This window comes from Sesamum indicum, linkage group LG6, assembly GCF_000512975.1.
Source record: "Sesamum indicum cultivar Zhongzhi No. 13 linkage group LG6, S_indicum_v1.0, whole genome shotgun sequence".
NCBI lineage: Eukaryota > Viridiplantae > Streptophyta > Magnoliopsida > Lamiales > Pedaliaceae > Sesamum > Sesamum indicum.
The window spans coordinates 1,737,517-1,757,412 of record NC_026150.1 but is presented as its reverse complement, the minus strand read 5'-3'; the positions used below and the strand labels follow the sequence as shown (position 1 = coordinate 1,757,412).

Below are 19,896 nucleotides of genomic sequence, written 5' to 3'. Positions count from 1 at the left end.
CTTGCTTCTCTTTTTAATTTGTTCTTCTTTCTCTATATTTATATGTGTGTGTGTGTGTCTAAGTTTGGATTTTTCTACTGGGAGGGACAGGTTTTAAGCGAACCCATGGGATATACATACTATCTTGTGTTGGTGGCATAAAATTGATTGTAATTTTTTGGACTCACAAAGTCAATGGATATGCTTCATTTGATGGTTTCTTGCGGACTGACTTTTCTTAAAAGAACAAAAATTTTAATGACACATTGTTTAAAATATTTAAATTGCTTCTACAAAATTGGTGGTGTCGTTGTCACGTTAGATGTCTTAATCTCTCTCTTAGTCTTAGAGGTTTTCTACTATTTTTATGGCCTGCAAGACGCCAGTTGGGGAAAGTGGATGGCCTTTTTACTTGGTACACTCCTTGTGAAGAAAGAAACCTCAAGACGTGGTCATAATTTGTATGATTGGGAGATCACATAACTTTCACTTCATCTTGAGAAATTAATATAACCAAACACTTAAAATTCGTTACACCTACTTCTTCTTTTAACATTAAGATTTTAGATTCAGTGATCGCTCAACATTATACATAAAAACCAGACAAGTGGTCCAGAGACCGTCTGTTGGATATATTGAATATGGAACAATTTTTCTTCTTAATAGCTTAAATGTTTAGATGAGAAAGCTCGTCTAGACTGCAGACCGCAGTACTTCAATTCTTTTACCCCTTAATATTTGAAGTCTAATCCTCCAAGTTGATAAATTAATATTACTCATGCTATCAATAGACCTCTTCTGAATTGACACTATGTCTATTTCAATACAGCATAATCAATACTTATGGAAAAGAATGTTATATTACAATTTTGGGGAGTGTTCTTCCCAGGTGTTAATCCCTGCCACCAAAAATTAAGCAATTTATTGACTATTGGAATATCCATTTTCTGATACATAATTCAATTATTAGAATCAATCCTAATCGTTCCCACGTCATAATGAATTTATGTAAGCCACTTGGTACTACTTGAAATAGTCATACATTTTTTTTCCTTAGGTGAAGTTATAAAATTCATGATGGGAGAAATAGATAAATCAAAGAAATATACCTGTATATATATATATATATGATACGGGTTCATAAATTGTTAAAGTAATATAAAATAATTGTATATTTTTATTTAAATCGTTTTTAATTCAAGTAACATCATAAGCAAATAGAGCTTATATAATTCATTCTACATCGATGAATATAGGTTTTATTAATGCGACTGGTATAAATTTATCAGTATGACGATAATTTGTGAATACAAAAATTGGAAAGATATGAGATCACAACCATGATTGAAATTCAAACTCAACCTTGAATATATGTATGTATATGTTTAAACTTTGTGAAGTTGGAAAAGGAGTCGATTTCCATTGTAGCAAATTGGAAAAATGGGAATCATAATTTCATCCTTGCAGTATTGACTATAAGTGTCTCTATGGTGTCCCCTGTGATCCCATTTACTTCAAAATAGTGATTTCAAGGGGAAAAAAAGGAATACCACAAAAAAAAAAAAAAAAAAAAAAAACCAGCATCTTAACTTAAATTTATTTAAGTAATTCAAGAATTATTTTAAATATAAATTTAATATCTTATAATCTTTAAAATACTTTTAGAAAATATAAGAGCTGTCAAAACACTTTCCAAGTGAAATTAATCAGGCACAAACAAATATTATAAAATTGTTGTTAGTTCTTAATTCTTTGTTATTATTCTTAAAGAGAAAGAGATGCATTTCACTTGAACGTAATGACAAGTACCAACTATAATATGAGTTTATAAATATGCTTCACTTTTCATCCTAACATATACTTGAAATCTTGTACTATTCTACCAATGATTGGGCTAAATAGAGCATATTTCCCCTATCATAATCATACATTACAAAATTTGCTTTGTCTAAATATTAATTCCTACAACCTAAAACTCAAAGGTGGTCAGAAACGTGACATTTGTAATTAAGATTTTTGGCAAAAACAATCCGCATTTCCTACCACAAGAATCCAGCTTGTAATCAATTGTTTTAGTGCTTAATTAGATGGCATAGTGACAATATGGGAGGCCACAAAGATTTCCCCCTTTTCACTCTTTGAGACCAATATAAAATGGAGCAGTATTAGCTGGACAAATTGAATTCCTACACAAGTCTTGAAACCCTATTATTACAACATGAAATCACTCCCATTATGCCTAGTGGAAGCTTCAAAAGATATTAGTGAGTCATTAGGGGGGTGGTTAGGGGTTCATTATTGGGAGATTTTGAGCTAGCCCTTCTTGGATTATAATCTTAGTTTAATCCTAGGAATGATTAAACTAATACAAGAATTGATTGCAAAAGAACCTTGAAAATGTGAAAACAGGGACCTGGGTTGGGACCAAGACACAGTCTCCCACATGTAGCATGTGGGATTAAGATTAATCAATTGAAATGAGCTTAATCCAAGAAATTACTTTGTTGTAACATGTTAAATTATTCACTTTAATTTGGGGTTTGCCCAAAACCCTAGGTGAGCATGGGCTAGCTGTTTGTGAAGTACCAACCCAAACTAGGACTAGAAACCTTGAACTGCCCTAAACGAGATCCTACTGCAAGAATGTAAGAATTTGTTTAAGTGTTCTTTTTGAATGAAGGGATTCTCCAAGCACTAAAAGTTGCATAAACCCATGATTAAGATTTAAGCCTAATTTTAGAGGGTTGGGGGTTTTGTTTGCAATTTGGGATGGTCCCAAACAGAAGTCCTCAAATTAGGACATGTTGCCTTGGGGTCCCAAGACATTAGTATGGTTTGACCGAAAAAGAAGCTCTAAATTGCTTTACAAACAAACATATTGTTCTTGCATTTAGATACACTAAAAAGAGGTACAAGTAAAGTCCCAAAAATCTACATTGGAGAAATGCCCATTCCATGCACAAAAATTCCATCTTGTCAAAACCCAATACAATAAAGCTATTGGTGAAGGAAGATTACTCAAAACCCAATGATAATTAAGAGTGGTGAAGAGTGATTTTCATACATACAAAAATTCCCTTTATGCAGTCCAGCAATCTGGAAAATGTTAACCCCCAGACCAATCCCAGTAGGACACACCAGTACTATATAAATGCTGAGGTTTTATTTATGTGAGATGTAATAATTGTTGACCATAGTTATTTTCCTTTGTTTTTTTAAGGAAAGGTGACTCAAACCAAAGCTCTACAAATCCATACATAACATTCCAAGTCTTCACCTTTCTTAAGGCAGGGACTGCTCTATTGTCTACAAACCTCCCTTGCTGACCGCGGGCAGTCTTGAAATCGAAAGAGAGAAGGATTATGTAGCCTGTTGGATGGTGAGCAAGATGTGTCTTGCCCTGCTATCCTCAATTTGGGTCAGGGCCCTTTGGTTTTGAGCCTAAAGACCTTGAGAAATACACACAAAAACACTCACAGTGTGTGTGTTTATTTTGTTTTTGGTTTTTTTTTAAGCTCCTTTTTCTCCCACTCCTGCACTTTATTCTCTTCAAAATTCGATACTTTGCTCTGTACTCAGAACGAGGTTTTGAGAAGAGAACATTACAACCCCCACCGCCCCATAAAACAAAAGGCCATACCTCTACATTGTCTCTCATTTATCTTTATGTTCTGCATTGTCCTGTTTCTACATTCAGAATCTGATTGTCTCACTGTTCCCCTTCCTTTTCTTGATTTCGTTTGTTTCTTTGCTCTGTGTCAAATAACAGAAACACAAGCAAATTTTTTCTAACTGGGATTCTTGGAATTTGACTTGTCTCTCCATATCAACATGCCAAGAAACTCGGATTTTCTTCTTTATATCTGTTGTTTCCTCTACATCACCTAGAAAAAACACAGGTTTCTGCTTTCATCCCATTGACCATTCTTTTGCCGGCATCAGTTCTTGATTTTTTTTTTCTTCTTACTAATCTGTTCTTGGAGAGTGCGAGGCGAGAATTTGTTCAAGAAAATAGAAGAGAGTTGTATCCTGTCATAATTTCAGGAGTGGAGAAATTTGTTCCATATATGAAGTGGTGAAACAATGAGAGATGGAAACTCTAGGAAAAAGGTTTGTTTTTTGAAAACAAAAAACTAGTGCATTAATAAGCTTTTATTGATTCCTCTTTCTCTGCATTGTTACTTTCAAGATTTTTTCTGATTTTTATGTTTTCTTGATGAAGTTTTCATGGCCTAAGACACTAGTCAAGAAATGGTTCAACATCAAAAGCAAAAATGAGGATTTCCATGCTGATGACATCATTTATGGAGGTAATTTTTTTTCTGCAAATGGTAAATCTAATTTGGGATTCTGATGAAAATGTAGTTTCTTGAGCTCTGTGTCAATTTTTCTAGATTGAAAGGGAGGTTTTCTCCACTGTAATGTTTTCTTCCCTCTTCGATTGGCATCAAACACTGTTCATCCTGCACAGAAACGTTTGGCTTGCAATCTGCTGAGATCTCTTCTCTTTTTTTATCATGCCTCTGAAAATTACCAAGATTTTTATTTTTCTTAGTTCAGAAGGAAATTATCATTGTCTGTCTTGTTCTTGCAAATGTGGGTCATATGCTGCAACAGTTAATGGCCACAGCTTTAAAAACTTTACGTTTTTGCTTTTTCAGGTGTTGATGAAGAATGGAGGAGCAATTTCTCAGAGAGGGAGGCATGCACCATCAAGAAAAGTAAAACCACAGGTGCAGAATCAGACAACTTGTTTTCCTTTTGGACCACAATAATGTTACTGGCCATTATTCTCTACAGAAGCTTGGGAAAAAATATATATATACACATATATTCTTTTATCAATGCTTATTTCCATCATTTCATTTACAGAGAAATCAACAAGACGAAATACTGACCGTGCCCGGCGAAGTAAAATTGACCTTGATGCCTCCCAGATTACTGATGTGCATAACTACAGGTTTGTGCTTGTTGTTAGGCTTTCATTAAATCACTAGATTTGCATTTAGTTATAGGAAAATCAACTGAGTATTTATATTGGAACAGGATGTTTGTGGCTACGTGGAATGTGGCTGGGAAATCTCCACCTAGTTACTTAAATCTTGAAGAGTGGCTACACACCTCACCTCCTGCTGACATCTATGTCCTGGGGTTAGTTGATTAGTTGAAGATTGTCTATTTTCATGTTGTATGTTGATTATTGACCAATAATTGTTAATGGAAGTCTGTTTATCATTCTTAAGGTTTCAAGAAATTGTTCCTCTAAATGCTGGTAACGTTTTGGGCACAGAAGATAATGGTCCTGCCAGGAAATGGCTGGCCCTTATTCGAAAAACTCTAAACAGTCTTCCTGGAAGTAGTGGTACTTGTCGTACACCGTCCCCGATTCCGAATCCAATTGTTGAACTGGATGATGACTTTGAAGGATCAAATAGAGAGAAGGCGTCCTCTTTCTTCCACCGCCGTTCTTTCCAGTCATTGAGCCGTAGCATGAGGATGATGGAAAATGACATTTCAATGCCACAGCCTAGACTTGATCGTCGATTCAGTGTCTGTGATCGGGTGATCTATGGAAATAGACCAAGTGATTACTATGATCCAAATGGCAGGTGGGATGGTTCCTCTGACGATGAAAACGGGCCGAGTTATTCGCCTTATGCACACTACTCTCCTGTTTCATATAACGCTTCTTTATCTCTGGAGGAAAGAGATAGACATCCAGGGCAGTCGAGGTATTGCTTAGTTGCAAGTAAGCAAATGGTAGGGATTTTTCTCACAGTATGGATAAAGAGTGATCTAAGAGATGCCGTTCGAAATTTGAAGGTGTCTTGTGTTGGCAGAGGGTTGATGGGCTATCTCGGAAACAAGGTATAATTCTGCCTCGTTGGAACTCAAGATTCAAAAAAGAAGCTTGTGTATATAACCAAAAGAAACAATCTTATTGTGTTAAGTTTTCCAGGGTTCGATTTCAATTAGCATGTCTTTGCACCAAACGAGCTTCTGCTTCATTTGTAGTCACTTAACTTCTGGCGAGAAGGATGGGGATGAGCTGAGAAGGAACTCCGATGTCATGGAAATTTTGAGAAAAACAAGGTTTCCCCGAGTTCATGGCATGGGGGATGAGAACTCTCCTCAAACCATTCTCGAGCATGAGTAAGTTTTTGGTTTATACTTGTGGTGTTTGGCTTTCAAACGTGTTGTTTTGGTCTTTCTCATTGTTTGTTTATACGATGGATTTACTTGTAAGAGATGTTTAGAAGTGCATTGTTTCATTGTCGGATGTCAAATCTAAATCTTGCATGTCTACCATTTCAGTCGAATCATATGGTTAGGGGACTTGAACTACAGAATCGCCCTCTCGTACCGATGTGCGAAAGCCCTTGTTGAGATGCGCAACTGGAGAGCTTTGTTAGAAAATGACCAGGCATGCATACAAAATTAGCCCCACTAGCTTCCACTTTATTTCAAAATCCATTTACTTAAGTCATTATAGTGATTGTTACACCATGGACATATTCTCCTCATAACAGCTCCGGATAGAGCAGAGACATGGGAGAGTTTTTGCTGGATGGAACGAGGGGAGAATATACTTTCCTCCTACATACAAATACTCAAATAACTCTGACAGATACGCTGGGGAGAACATGCACCCGAAAGAGAAACGACGAACGCCCGCATGGTAATCTTCCATTCAGAACTAAAATGTAAATAACATGCTATTACAATATGGTGATATAGCATAGCACGATGGAGGAAGACTTTCATATTGTCTTTAATGGATATTTATGATACACAACTTATCTCGCTTATATCTTGGATAAAGGTGTGATCGTATACTATGGTATGGTCGGGGACTGCAACAACTATCGTACGTTCGTGGGGAGTCTAGATTTTCCGATCATAGACCAGTGTACAGTATATTCTTGGCAGAAGTTGAGTCCATAAACCGTAGCCGAATCAAGAAAAGCATGAGCTATTCCAGCTCTAGAGTTGAAGTCGAAGAGTTGCTGCCGTACTCGCAGGGATATAATCAACTAAATTTCCACTGAGGAAGGATTCACATTTGAGTACTGTTAATCCCACTTTGGATCTTATGTTGGCACCTGAAGAAAACAAGCTGCTAAGCATTTAGGTAAACTTTTTTGCAAAAGAGAACTCGAATGCCATCTTTGTTTAATTAACGTTCTTTATTTCATAAGTGAAAAAGATTGCTTTCCTCTTTTTTCATCACGATTGTAACTTTGACAGGGAGTGTACCTGAGAGTTCATGGTTCGGACAACTCCCTTGTTGATTCAACATACTGATAGAGATATGGTAATTTGCAGCTCTCTCTCACTCTCTCTGAAGTTCTCACCACTAATTGCTTCTTATGGTCAATTACCTAATTATATATCTCTATGCGTCCATGTCTTGGCGTGCAGGTTAAAAGATGCTAACTCATTCAATTTCTTCCTTGCTTGTTTCGTGTATGTAATAAATGTGGCATCACGAACAAGAATTTTGAGGTTGTGGCGAATAATGAGGTAAGAAAGTTAGCTTTTGCTTTCTTACATCCATCCGTTTACAGTCATCATCCATCCACAGTATGAGACCATACTTGATGGTTTTGCAGGATCGCTGTCGCAGTCGGAAAATAACAAGGGCTTCAATGCAGATACACTCATTCTTGTAGGAAAACTGTAAATATTCGAAAATTTTGGACATTTTAGATCATCAATTACGGTAGGGATCGATGACCGTCTCATAGCGATAATAGTTGAAATCGCGCAGAATAGGACCTACCATGAGAATATATGCAAGCAAGGACATTTTACTGAAGAAGAAATGAATGCAAATTCTTTATGAATGGTGAATGTGATTTCATTGCCCTTTGTCCATACAAACTTGTTGTCTTTGTCCTTACAGTAGCCTAGTACAGAATCTATTCAGTGACTCACAAAAGAACTTAACTTGGACAACACATTATTGAATGGGTTTCAACAGAAGGAGATAATTGTACCAAAAGGTGAGTGAGTAGAATCATTTCAAGAATTGGTGGTAATAAGGGCTTTTAACTTTAACTTTTCTTTTTCTTTTGCCCTGAGTTTCGTAACCATTCTCGTATTGGGAAGTCTCGAAATCTAGAAAAGGGTTGGTTTCTCTATATACTTTGCCAAGACCCTTTTACTCACTCATTTCTACTCACTGTGAAGCCCACACATACTGAATAAAAGGCTATCAACACCCCTTTTTGGTCATTGAAAGGATACAAACTTGTAATTGAAACCATTTGTAAAGGGAAAATCAAACCAAAGAGAATTTAACTGTCACGAAATATTTCTATTATAACAATATACAACGTGACATATTTCTATTAAAACAATATACAATTTAATCATCGTAACCCACTAACATACTAAACAAGGTATGATCATATATCCACGTTGACTAATGAACTATATGTTTTTAATAGAGTTTAAACTCGTAATGTTAAAATTAAAATACTAAGGTTTAGAAGGAGGCACGAAGGTGTGTGTATGGTTTGTTGATGAATTGAGGTTTGTAGCATGGTGCATGGGAGAGAAGATTAATGTAGGGGTAGCAACAAAAAGGTACAAGCAGAGGAGGGGCATGTGGCGGCGTTAGCGGTGGCCGTTAGGGGGGGCCCTGGGCCCGGCCGTGGGTCAATTTCCATGCCTATACGGCTATCCGTACCACGTAACTCACAGTTGCCTTGCGGCCCTCAATTTCTTTTCTTTTCTTTTTACATTTCTTTTACTGTTGCAGTTGTGTATTCCACGTAATGGTAAACTATACCGCCATTCTCTCCTACATATCTATATTTAATTATTATTTGATTAATGGTAGAAGCGAGAAGGGGGGAGGGGACATTTGTGTGTCCCACTATTCCAAGGGAATATTATTACCTGGGATTGGATTCTGCTTTACAACAACAACAAAATCAGCTTTCTTCCTTTTTTTTTTTAAAGAAAAGAAAAATAATAATAAGGAAAAAGGAGTATTAGTTAAATAAATGCGACGGCTAAATAATATGAGAGGGACATGTTTGGATGTTTCCAAAATCGAAATATTAGAGAATCCCAGAAAGGCTGCTGGCAGCTGCTTCCTCTTCACCCACACAAAAGATGTGACATTCGGATTTGGGTATTCCCATTTCCTCTCACTCCACTCCTTCGGGAATTGCGATTTCTTTTTCCTTCTTTCACAATTTCCAACCCCCTTTTTCTTATGTTTCTTTTTTTTTTTTTTTTTTTTATTGCAGCTTGCAATTTGATCAACTTTTATCTGTAATTAAAATGGAACACTTGAACAGCTTGCGATTCATATGGTGAGCGAAGTATTGTCCACTCTGATTTCGTATGAAACTTACAATTTTGTCTTTAAAAATGCATCTTGTTAGGGAGAAGTAAGGTCTTAGAGCTTATAAACCGCTCAAACTCCTTATTTGCAACCAATGTGGGACGTTTTGCCTACATCATTTTCATTCGCCTATAAAACTTCTAAAATAATGTATCATTGTACGAGTATTAAACTCGAATATGGTTGAACGCACATATTAGTAATTATATGCACGTTTAAAAAATAAAACAAAAGAATTTCTCTAATATTTTAGATACAGTCGAAATTTTTTATATTAATTTCGTATGGTAAAATGTCTTCTTGTGTGAATATATGCTTTTTTTTTTGAGATTTTTTTTTCAATGAATACATATTTTACTACTTAAATAAACATAGCATAACAAACTTTAAATGATGGATGCATATCTTATCTTTTTTTTATCTAGATTATTTGTATATCATCATTTCACAAAGATATAATTACAAATTATTTGCATTTAATTCAATTCCGTCCTCATCGATAAGATGAGTTACCATCCAATCACAACTTTTTGTTTAATCTCTAATTGCAATTGTTTATATATACCAATTTAAACACAAATAAATTCCTTTATAGTTTATACCATAGGACTACTTTTTTCTTTTTCTCATTTCCATACCGTATGTTCCCTTGATCCTCTTATCAATGTCTTTTACCCTTTTGACTAAAATAATAAATGGAGGAGGTGGGGGTGGGGGTGGCCCATGTTATTAATGTAACACTTTTATTTTTATTTAATTTTGAAAAAATAATAAAGACAAAAGAGAATGAGAGTGGGGATGGGGGCGGTTGCTGTTTGGTTTCCATTTTTGGGAGCATCATTGTTCTTTAATTAATTTCCACAAAAGCTATGTACTCATCTTAATAATTATGCAAATAAGCCCATCTCCCCTTTATTTTTTATATGTTTTCATATATTTTTAGGTTAATTACATTGATTTTTCTGAAAATCAACATAATTAAAAGTATTTCTTTATTTTTTAAAAAAATTACTAATACTTGTAATATTTAATAAATTATGAAATTTTTAATAAAAAACTGAAATTATTATTATTGTTGTTATTGGTATTATTGATGAGGATGAAGATTAGTTATATTGAAATGATGACACGGTATAATTACAAAAACATTAACCCAATTAAAGAGCTGTGATGTAATAATTCAATAATCTTTAACTAATGTAGATTTTGAAATCTGAATATAGATATATGGAATGATTAACGAATATTTGTGGTGTGGCACTGCCTTCCCATCCCATGTGAGGTGAGGTACATAGTAATGTGCTACGCTCCCTCCACCCACGCTATATATCTATATGTATGTATAAATAACCTAAGATTGCTTCATCCTGTCCTGAGCAAGTACCAACCCATCCTTTTTTCTTTTTTCTTTTTTTAATATAATTTATTGTGCAGCGGTTCACATGTAAGCGACAATATCCTGAGCACTACTGCCACTGATCACGCTCTTTATATTGAATACATTAATAATTTTTAATTTACTATAAAAATAAATACACGTCTGTATTCATGAAATTCAAATCCACAGTCTTCCTAATTTTATATGCACATATTTTGATCACTCCAACAAAGCCCCATGCTCATAATTTCCAAAGTCTAGTTACTTTGCATTTTTTGACTAACTCCACCTGTCTTAATCAAATGATTATTGGTTAAGTTTATTATTTCTGTATTTATCTTTTCATTGGTTAATTTGTCTGTTGTGCTAATTGGAAAATGGAAAAACGTACCACTCTTGAGAAATAATTCCACACTTCTCAATGGAGTTGTCTCCAAATATTATTGGGTGATCACACAGAAAGAGCCAGTCTCGTACTGGGCTCAGAGGCCCCATCTACCAACTCAAATTACCACCATTGATCGACGGTGGTCCATTCCTCCACGTGCCTCTTCACTCAATCACGTGACGTCATAGGCTACCGCCCTTTTCTCCCCATTTTCTTATCGAGAATCAACCATGAAAATTTATCTACTTCTGGCAATAAAGAAATATATATATAAATGAAACGCTGTGGCGTGAATCTGATGCCCACAAACAATGTAATAAGGAAAATAGATAAATTTGAATATATTTCGTTTTCCTTCAGTATAGCTCAAAATAAACTAAAAAAAATACAAATGGCGAATTTTTATACATTAATTCATCTTTATCACTGTTGCAAAATAGAAAACTAAATATACTATTTTTTAATAAAATATATATTGTTAATAATTTGACTTACAAAAAGAAATGCAAAAGTTTTTAATTGTTTCTAATATAATTAATTAATCAAAACAGAGGTTTCAAAGTGAGGACTGGAAGAATTGATGTCCCCGGTGCTTTGATTTTTGCCTTGAAAGTAGGAAAATTTTCAACTCAAGTTGAATTTAATCGAATTTGAATTATTTATATGAAAAAGAAGAATACATTTTAGTATAATTGATATATAGTTAAAAATAATAATAATAATAATAAACGTAACCAATAATTCAGTAGCTTGCATTTCTGTTCCTCAACCGTTTCTAATTCACATTTAAAAGTTGCATTACATAGTAAATGAATGGGTGAGGATGGGGATGTCCCCTACCATGATCTTTTTATTTAGAGAGGCTTCCCCTACCATGATCACAGACCACCTTGACTATGAAACAACAGATACCATCATTTTCATAGTACTGTGTCCTTAGACTATACATAATTCAAGGGACCAATCACGCCTGTTGTCAACAGAGTGAATAGATTGACACTGGCTCCAACAAATAAACTCCTTATTGGTACCCAACTTTTTCATTCACAATTCTAAGTAAATTTCAAGGAGTAATAATAATTTTTCCATTAATTATAATTATTATTGAAAACAAATCAAAAATTATATGCTGGTAGAATATTAAAATCTAACCTTCACCATTGCCGCATTGGGTTGCCAGTTGGAGACAGGGAAAGGGACAGACTTCTGAGACCGAAAAGGCAAAAGAATTAGGTGGAAATTCACAAATTCAGGGCATTTAAGGGAAAGCAGCATTGATGAGTGCAGGTGGGGGTATTAAGCATGTAGCGATGATGTCACATTATGTAATAGTAATGAGAAGGATTTTCGTGTTTAAATAGCTCCTTTGCTTGTTAAACAAGTATGTCAGATGAGGACTGTCAATCTCTCAGTGACTCAGAGATATACATCAGAGTTGGGCACACGAGGAGTGATGCAGATGCTGATGCTGATGCTGCAGTTGTACTGTACTCCCAGTACTGGTACAAGTCAACACAGAAGAAATCAACAAAAAAAAAAAAAAAAAGAGAGAGAGAGAGAAAAGAAAAGGCTTTAATTATTGAAGTTAATGGGCCTGCCGACCTGGGGTAGAGTAGGGTTCAAAGCACTGAAACCACTCTGAGCAATTAGATTGGTAAATTGGTGGACAAATAGCATTTGAGTATTTGCTTTGATTCTTCTTGCAGAATCCGCAATTTCTTCTTTTGGTAAAACCCCAATATAAATAACAAGGATCTATTTTTCTATCTTTTAGAATTGTAGTGCATCAGCGGGAAGCAAGGATAGGCATATGTGTGACTTTATCTGTGCATGTGGCCCTCCTCTATGTCAATTTGTGGTGGTTGGACTCTATGGCTATATGGGGGGCAATTTGCATCACTTAAACCAGTTCAAACGTACACTTGGATGCAAGATAGAATTATAAAGTCCTAATTATGTACTTTAAGAAAGATTATAATATTAATTTCCTAGTATTTTCTGAAGCATTTTAATTTTTTGACATTTTTGTCCATTCATTTGATCTTGACATAGAAAGTGATGTCAGGAGCAACTTCTTGTTCTTTTGTCTCTCTGGAAATTATACTTTTAATTGTAAAATCAAAATTCATTTGGTAATATATTATTCAGAAATGAGCTCATAAAGCCTTTTGGTGAAGTAAGATACATTGTATGCAGAAAATGTTCATCAAAATACAAAATGAAAACATCATGAATTCGAAATAAAGAATTCAGACTGCTCACATTGTCCTAAGAGCGTCATCCGGGGTTTCCATAATTGGCTCTTACTGAATCTTGGCAATGGATTTCCTACATAAGCATTAACGAACAATTGGAAAAGAAGTAAAGAAGACAGACTGGTACCTTGGCATTTTTTTTATCCCAGATGACCGCAGATACAGAGAGTTATATGCACGTGACTGCAAAACCTGCAATTTCAAAGATGCAGCTTTCATGAATGATTGGCTTAACTCGATTATAAACTCTGTGACATCATCACATGTATGCAAGTTTTTCTCTTTTATTATTTTTTTCTTTTTTTTGGTTACAGTGGCGAAATTTCTACCTCTTCACTTTCAGTGACAATCTTCAGATGAATATACAGGCTTCAAAACATGGTAAAAATCAGCTTTAAGAACACACACACACAAAGAAAAGCTAGAAACCAATAAGCTCAATGCTGAAGTGGTCCCTGTATTACTCTCAGCTGCTGAAAAAGTCGAAACTGCAAAAAGATAATTAAAAATAGAGATATGAGAGAAATATGCTAACTATAGGGAGCTTGGAATATACAGTATAGTGGGAAAGGTCAAAAGAAAAGATAATGGCCAGATGAGGAAGATGTAATATACAAAAACATGAGTCATAAGACTACATGCTATCTTTCGACATGAGTTCTGGAAGGCCCATTAGGCCTCAAATAAAAGCTAGTTCAAAGACAAACCTTTCACTTGCTGAGCCGAGATGTTGGTGCAATGGCTGCTGAAAATCAGGCTCCTTTGTGCATAGACAGTTTAATCTAAAGGACTATGAAGACAAGGATAATAAAGAAGGATGAGCAGAGAACAGATACAGAAATAAGCCAATTATTTGGGGGTCATTGGGGCATGTGGTATACTTTATGTTATGACACTTCCACACAAGATATCCAACATTCGACCATACAAGAAGAATCTAAACAAAAAAGCTGACTCAAATCAGGAATGATTTTAGTGACACAGCAGTTCATATGACTTAAAGCACTCCCAGATCAATGTTACAATCAAAGAATCTGCATAACATGTAGAAGAAAAAGGTGATGTCCATCACTGTAGATCTTGTGGCTGAAATCAGTATGGCCATTGTTCAGCAGATACATTTTTCAATTTTCACCTACCTCTTCTGCAGGACTGAAGGTGAATATATCCAATGGAAGAACGACGATATTGATCCAGCCTATTCAAAAAAAAATGAACTCTTATCGGGTGGAATCACAAACTCACTATTATCAGCCTCCAATCTAAAGCCAGGATAATCATGTTCTGCATTTCCAAATGTCATTTAAGATTGTCGTAGGGGAAAACCTAAGAAAAGAAAAATAGTGAAAACATGCAGAAGAGAAAGCGGCCTTCACTTCAGAGAAAACAACTTTGTTAGAATGCTTTAAGGTGTCATGGCAACATTACGAATTTCGAAATATTAAATTATCTTCACACAAAATCATGAGATTTTGCATTTTAATATAAAGAGCAGAAAAAAGAATAGCATGCTTGAGAAGCAACTTGGAAGATTTCCAAGTGTAATAGGCATCAATTTTAAATTTTAAGATAACAATTCCGAAGTGCCACAGAGACGATGTCTTTTGATTGTGTTCTGCCCCAAGTTCAGATGAGTGAAAGTTATTCCTTATTGCAAAAACACTTGATTGTGGGACAACAGCTTCAAGCACAAAAGGCATAGCAAACATTGTGAATCTGACCACTTCAGAAATGATACACATAACAAATGCAACTTAGAGTGTGTTTAGTCTGAAAACTACAACAATAGCACCTTCCCTTCTATATAGACATTCATCCCCAATCACCACTCAGGATATCAGAGAATGAACAGAATAACATTATTGCAGAGATCTTAGAGCCAACTTCTTCAGGCAAGTGTAACATGTAGAACTTATCTGCCAAGCTGATAACATATAGTAAACATGTTCTCAAAATTTCCAAATGACTGCACATATCGTAAAGGATTGTTAGACCAGTAACCAATCAACCATCTGAAACAGATCCAATGTGGAACCAAGTTTAGCACATGATCTCGGTAAAAAGCATATACTGCAGCTTGCTAAGACATGCTAAAGAAGCACATACAGTTGAATGTAAAGCAACAACATTATTTGCATTAGGTTTGCATTAACAGAGACGGGATTTCTTAATATGATATCAATAGCAGTCTATCCAACTCCAGATTAGCAGCTGAAGCAGAAGAGCTGGAAACAGTTTAATGCTTTAAAAACACACTATCATAGAGAAGCCACTATATAGGTATCTAGTACTGCAAAATATGAACTATACTATGCCTATTCTATGTAGAAGCACGAGCTGATCCCCAAAAAACCGGCAGCATTGCACGTCTACAGTTAGTGTTTGAATAGCTAACTATGTGACTGTAGATTCGCATTCCTCTCAAATTTAAACACCTGAATGACCCTTCACATTGTAAAAACCCTGCCCCTGAACCAACTTATCTTTGTGTTTTTCTGGCCGTTGCTCTGCCGACTGGTCCAGTGAAATTTGAAAATCACGGCATTCAGCAGAACAGAATGCACAGAGGTTGCTGCATGCAATTGCAAATACAAGTATAAGTGCTCAAAGCACAAAACAGAAGTCACTAAAAATAAGCAGATAAATCGAAATAACTAGAAATCACAGATATAATTAAATTTCTCGACAAGATCTAATAAGTTACTGATATTCCTCTCATGTGATGCAACGGACTGCTAAATTACGGTACAAAAGAACATGGATCAGTATGATCAGTTCTATTAACATTTTTTGTCTCTTTTTTTTTTTTTTTTTTGTTCGAAGACAGGGGATGGAGTTTGAGCAAACGAATGCAAGAAGAGCGCGTCTGTTATAACAATTAAGAAAGTCAATGAAGTAGGTAAGAGAGTACTGGAAATGAGTCTCTTTTTTTTTTTTTTTTTGTTCGAAGACAGGGGATGGAGTTTGAGCAAACGAATGCAAGAAGAGCGCGTCTGTTATAACAATTAAGAAAGTCAATGAAGTAGGTAAGAGAGTACTGGAAATGATGTAAGTAATAATAGCAATGAGTGTATCAAACCACTGTGGTCCTGGGGAATTTGTCAACAAATCATAAACGGTGAGACTTCAAGCAAGAATGAGAAACACGGACTAAGGAAATACAAAGGGCATCCAAATTAGATGTCTCGTGAACATAAATCAAGACAGCAAAAGATTCCTGGGAAGTAAGTCAAAGAAAGATACCATAGATTCCTTCATGATCTAAGATTATTCAGTAAATGAATAATATCAAAATGAAGAAATTAAGAAAATAACTTTTCAAGAAATGGAAGCATAATACGAATACAACAGGCTAATTGAATTAAAAATAAATCATAAAAGTAGACAATAAGACACCATTATGTTAATGATACGTTAAAGAAGAGTTGAGTTTCAGCAAAGTTGAAGCAAATAAACACCAGAGACAGATTAAAATTCAATAATCACAAATAATAAGCAGATCAAAATCCAGGATCAACTAAAATTACATGTAAGCAATGAGGCCTAGATTAATTGGCAAAGCCGAAGACACATGACTATAAGGTCATGGGTCCGAATCCATTAACATGGGGTTGTTATTCTACTTTAATAGTAGTTATCTTTCCACTTTAACAGAAGTTGCAACTATTGATTAAATATAAATATTTGGTAGTGAAGATCAGTGTATGGATATTATGTTTGTAATCAATTTACTAAAAAAAAAATCTAAAATTAAATTAGCATAACAGAAATTAAGCTGAAAAGGATGCTTAGTAAAATTTTAAGAATGAAAAAAGAAAAAGTCCAGGCAAGTTAAATTTACAGAATTTGTGAAGAACAAACAATTATCCAACCAAATGAACACCATAACTTAGATTAGATATCCAATAACCACAACGATCGAAGAAATAAATTAATTAATTAGCAATTAATATGTACCTATACATGAAAACTTCAGAATTCTGAGCAATCCGCTTCTTACAGTAGTGAAACCGCTCGAGAAATCCACCAATTTCCAGCTGATTGGGTTGACCAATATCCACCGATGAAGAAACGGCCAGAATCTTGGGGCGTGACGGCTCAGCGGTTGCGTCAGTCCTCATAACCTTCGCCGGACTGACAGTAGAGGCGGCGGTTGTAAGAGGTGTCTCCAGATTGCTGGTTGAACTCCCGACACGGCTCCGCTTGACCGGCATTCTGAGTGAGTTGAATTGGAAGTGAGCTAGGGTTTTAACACTCTCGTGTGTCAAATAGAGAAATTGAGAGAAGGAAAGATGAAAATGAATTGAGAGCGAGCGGGGAAGAAACGACTACGAGACAGGTGGCTTACATATATACCCACCATCCCCCCTGCCCTGCCTCCCATTTTCTAACCAACTGCTCCGCGTGTCAAATAATTTACGTATTATATTTAAACAAATCAAATTAATAAAAAAATTATACTATATAACAAATATTTGAACTTGAAATAGTTATTTAAATTGACAATGAAATTAAGGTTTATTTTAATTGACAATGTATTAATTTATTTAAAATAATAGTTATTAATTTATTGTAATAGTAATTATTAATTAATGGATAAATACTATATTTGGTCCTTTAAATTTTTTATTAAAATCACTTTAATTCTTCAAGTTTATGTCCCGACTTTAGCATTCCTAAATTTTATTTTTTTGTCTCTCTGTACATTTTCGGTGAAAATATAGCTGGAGTTTGCTTTTTTAGAGGGTACAATGATCAATTTAAATTTAATTCTATCATTTTAGTCCCTTAAATTTATAAAATTATCAAACTAGTCCTTTTTCGGAAAGGAATTTTTTTTTTTATATATTTTTATATAGTATAATGTTATTGTCTTGTATGAAAAATAAAAACTTTGAACTCTTATGAATATAATATTAACATATTGCTTAACTTAAAATATTCTCTTTATATTTTTTTCATTTTCAAAAATGACAAAAAAATATCAAAAATTATAAATAAATTTATTAAACTTATCTAATCTAAAAATATTTTAAAAAAATTTAAGTTGGTTCTTTAATATTAGGAGTTAAAGATATGTCTAATAAAATTAAATCTCAATAATGTTATTAAATATTAATAGTTATGATTTTGAAGAAAAAGTTGATGGAATGTACTTTTAATTAAATTATTTGGTGATATATAAAATTCATTTTAAGATATCTTCTATAAAATGGGACTATATATTTAGAAAACCACTTAAAATAAATTATATATATATATATATATGAAATCCACCAAAAAATCTAATTAAAAAGCATAATCTATCAACTTTTTGTTCAAAAATCAGAATATTTAATAAATATTATTAAGATTTAAGTTTTTTAGATTTATCTTTAACTCTTGAAATAGAAAATTACTGACTTAAGTATTTCATTACATTTTCATATTAGATAAATTTTATAAAAATTTATTCATAATTTTGGTGTTGTTTAACTACTAAGAAAAAGAAAAAGAGACTGTCTATTTTTAGTTAAGCAATATATTATTATATTGTTCGCAAAAGTTCAAAGTTTTATTATTCACATAAGATAATTACCATATATCAGCATAAAAAATATAAAAAAAATAATTTTTGGTGTAAAAAATGATTAATTTGATAATTTTATAAATTTAATGGACTAAATTAATAAAATCAAATTTATGACCATTTTACTCTCCAAATATTCAAAATCCAACCACATTTTCACTGAAAATTGGTAAGAGATACCAAATTGAGACAAAAACTAAAATTTAAAGATGCTAAAGTCAAAAAATAAACTTAAGGGATTAAAATAATTTTAAACGAAAACTTAAGGGATCAAATATAATATTTACTCTTAATTAATTATATATATTTAATATTGGTAACTAATGTGTATTCATTACTAATAATTAAAGTTCACTGATTTATTCAACATCAACAACAAAAAATGTGGACAGTAATTAAGTTGGAATAGGACATTAAGGAGGGGAAGTTTTTAGATAATCAAATTTGGTTGAATTTTTGTTACATGATTCTTCACTTTTCTTGAATTGTATACTAATTACGCAACAAATGTATTCCTACATTTAGTGAACAGATATAGTGAAAGTGTGGTACCTATGATCTCTTAGTCATGAAGTCTGAATTTTACCAACTAAATTACACCTTATTGACAATTACTATGCAAATTAAATTATATGAATATATATATATATATATATGATGAAGGAGTTTTCTATTTCAAATATATTATTTTTTTATTTGATTTTATATATACACATAATATGTACAAGATTTTTTATTGAAAAAAATAGTAAATGTAGGCCTGTTCAGTTCAATGAACCAAATCGAACTTTCAACTAACTAAAATATATTTATTTAATATAATTAAATTAACTAAAATAAAATTTGGACGACTATGATGGCTGCTGCCGCTGCCCCTGCACAGAAGGGCGACGGCAATGCGATGCCCAGCCCCCATGTTTTGGGCGTCACCCATAGACTGTCGCCCAGATTTGGGAGGGATAGCAA

The 19,896-nt window shown here is 33.9% G+C and overlaps 2 protein-coding genes across 2 annotated transcripts; one reads left to right on the top strand and one right to left on the bottom strand.

The window, feature by feature from the left end:
* Positions 3,658-8,056, top strand: LOC105163290 (type I inositol polyphosphate 5-phosphatase 4). Its single transcript, XM_011081580.2, has 13 exons — positions 3,658-4,089; positions 4,202-4,289; positions 4,641-4,712; positions 4,852-4,939; positions 5,026-5,130; positions 5,223-5,847; positions 5,939-6,132; positions 6,295-6,403; positions 6,510-6,658; positions 6,803-7,111; positions 7,228-7,294; positions 7,402-7,503; positions 7,593-8,056. Exons 1-10 carry the CDS (start codon positions 4,063-4,065, stop codon positions 7,026-7,028), a joined length of 1,683 nt encoding a protein of 560 aa, XP_011079882.1. The 5' UTR covers positions 3,658-4,062; the 3' UTR covers positions 7,029-7,111; positions 7,228-7,294; positions 7,402-7,503; positions 7,593-8,056.
* LOC105163289 lies at positions 15,470-17,703 on the bottom strand. The gene is made up of 2 exons (XM_011081579.2): positions 17,319-17,703; positions 15,470-15,933 (listed from the first exon to the last, which is right to left on the bottom strand). Exons 1-2 carry the CDS (start codon positions 17,573-17,575, stop codon positions 15,789-15,791), a joined length of 402 nt encoding a protein of 133 aa, XP_011079881.1. The 5' UTR covers positions 17,576-17,703; the 3' UTR covers positions 15,470-15,788.

Bases quoted from the DNA above. Each gene is read 5' to 3' on its own strand.
- LOC105163289 (XM_011081579.2), bottom strand. From the start codon at position 17,575: ATGCCGGTCAAGCGGAGCCGTGTCGGGAGTTCAACCAGCAATCTGGAG. The intron at 15,934-17,318 runs GTACATATTAAT...AATTGCATGCAG, and splicing joins TCTGAAGTTTTCATGTATAG to CAACCTCTGTGCATTCTGTT.
- LOC105163290 (XM_011081580.2), top strand. From the start codon at position 4,063: ATGAGAGATGGAAACTCTAGGAAAAAG. The intron at 4,940-5,025 runs GTTTGTGCTTGT...ATATTGGAACAG, and splicing joins ACTGATGTGCATAACTACAG to GATGTTTGTGGCTACGTGGA. The intron at 5,131-5,222 runs GTTAGTTGATTA...ATCATTCTTAAG, and splicing joins GCTGACATCTATGTCCTGGG to GTTTCAAGAAATTGTTCCTC.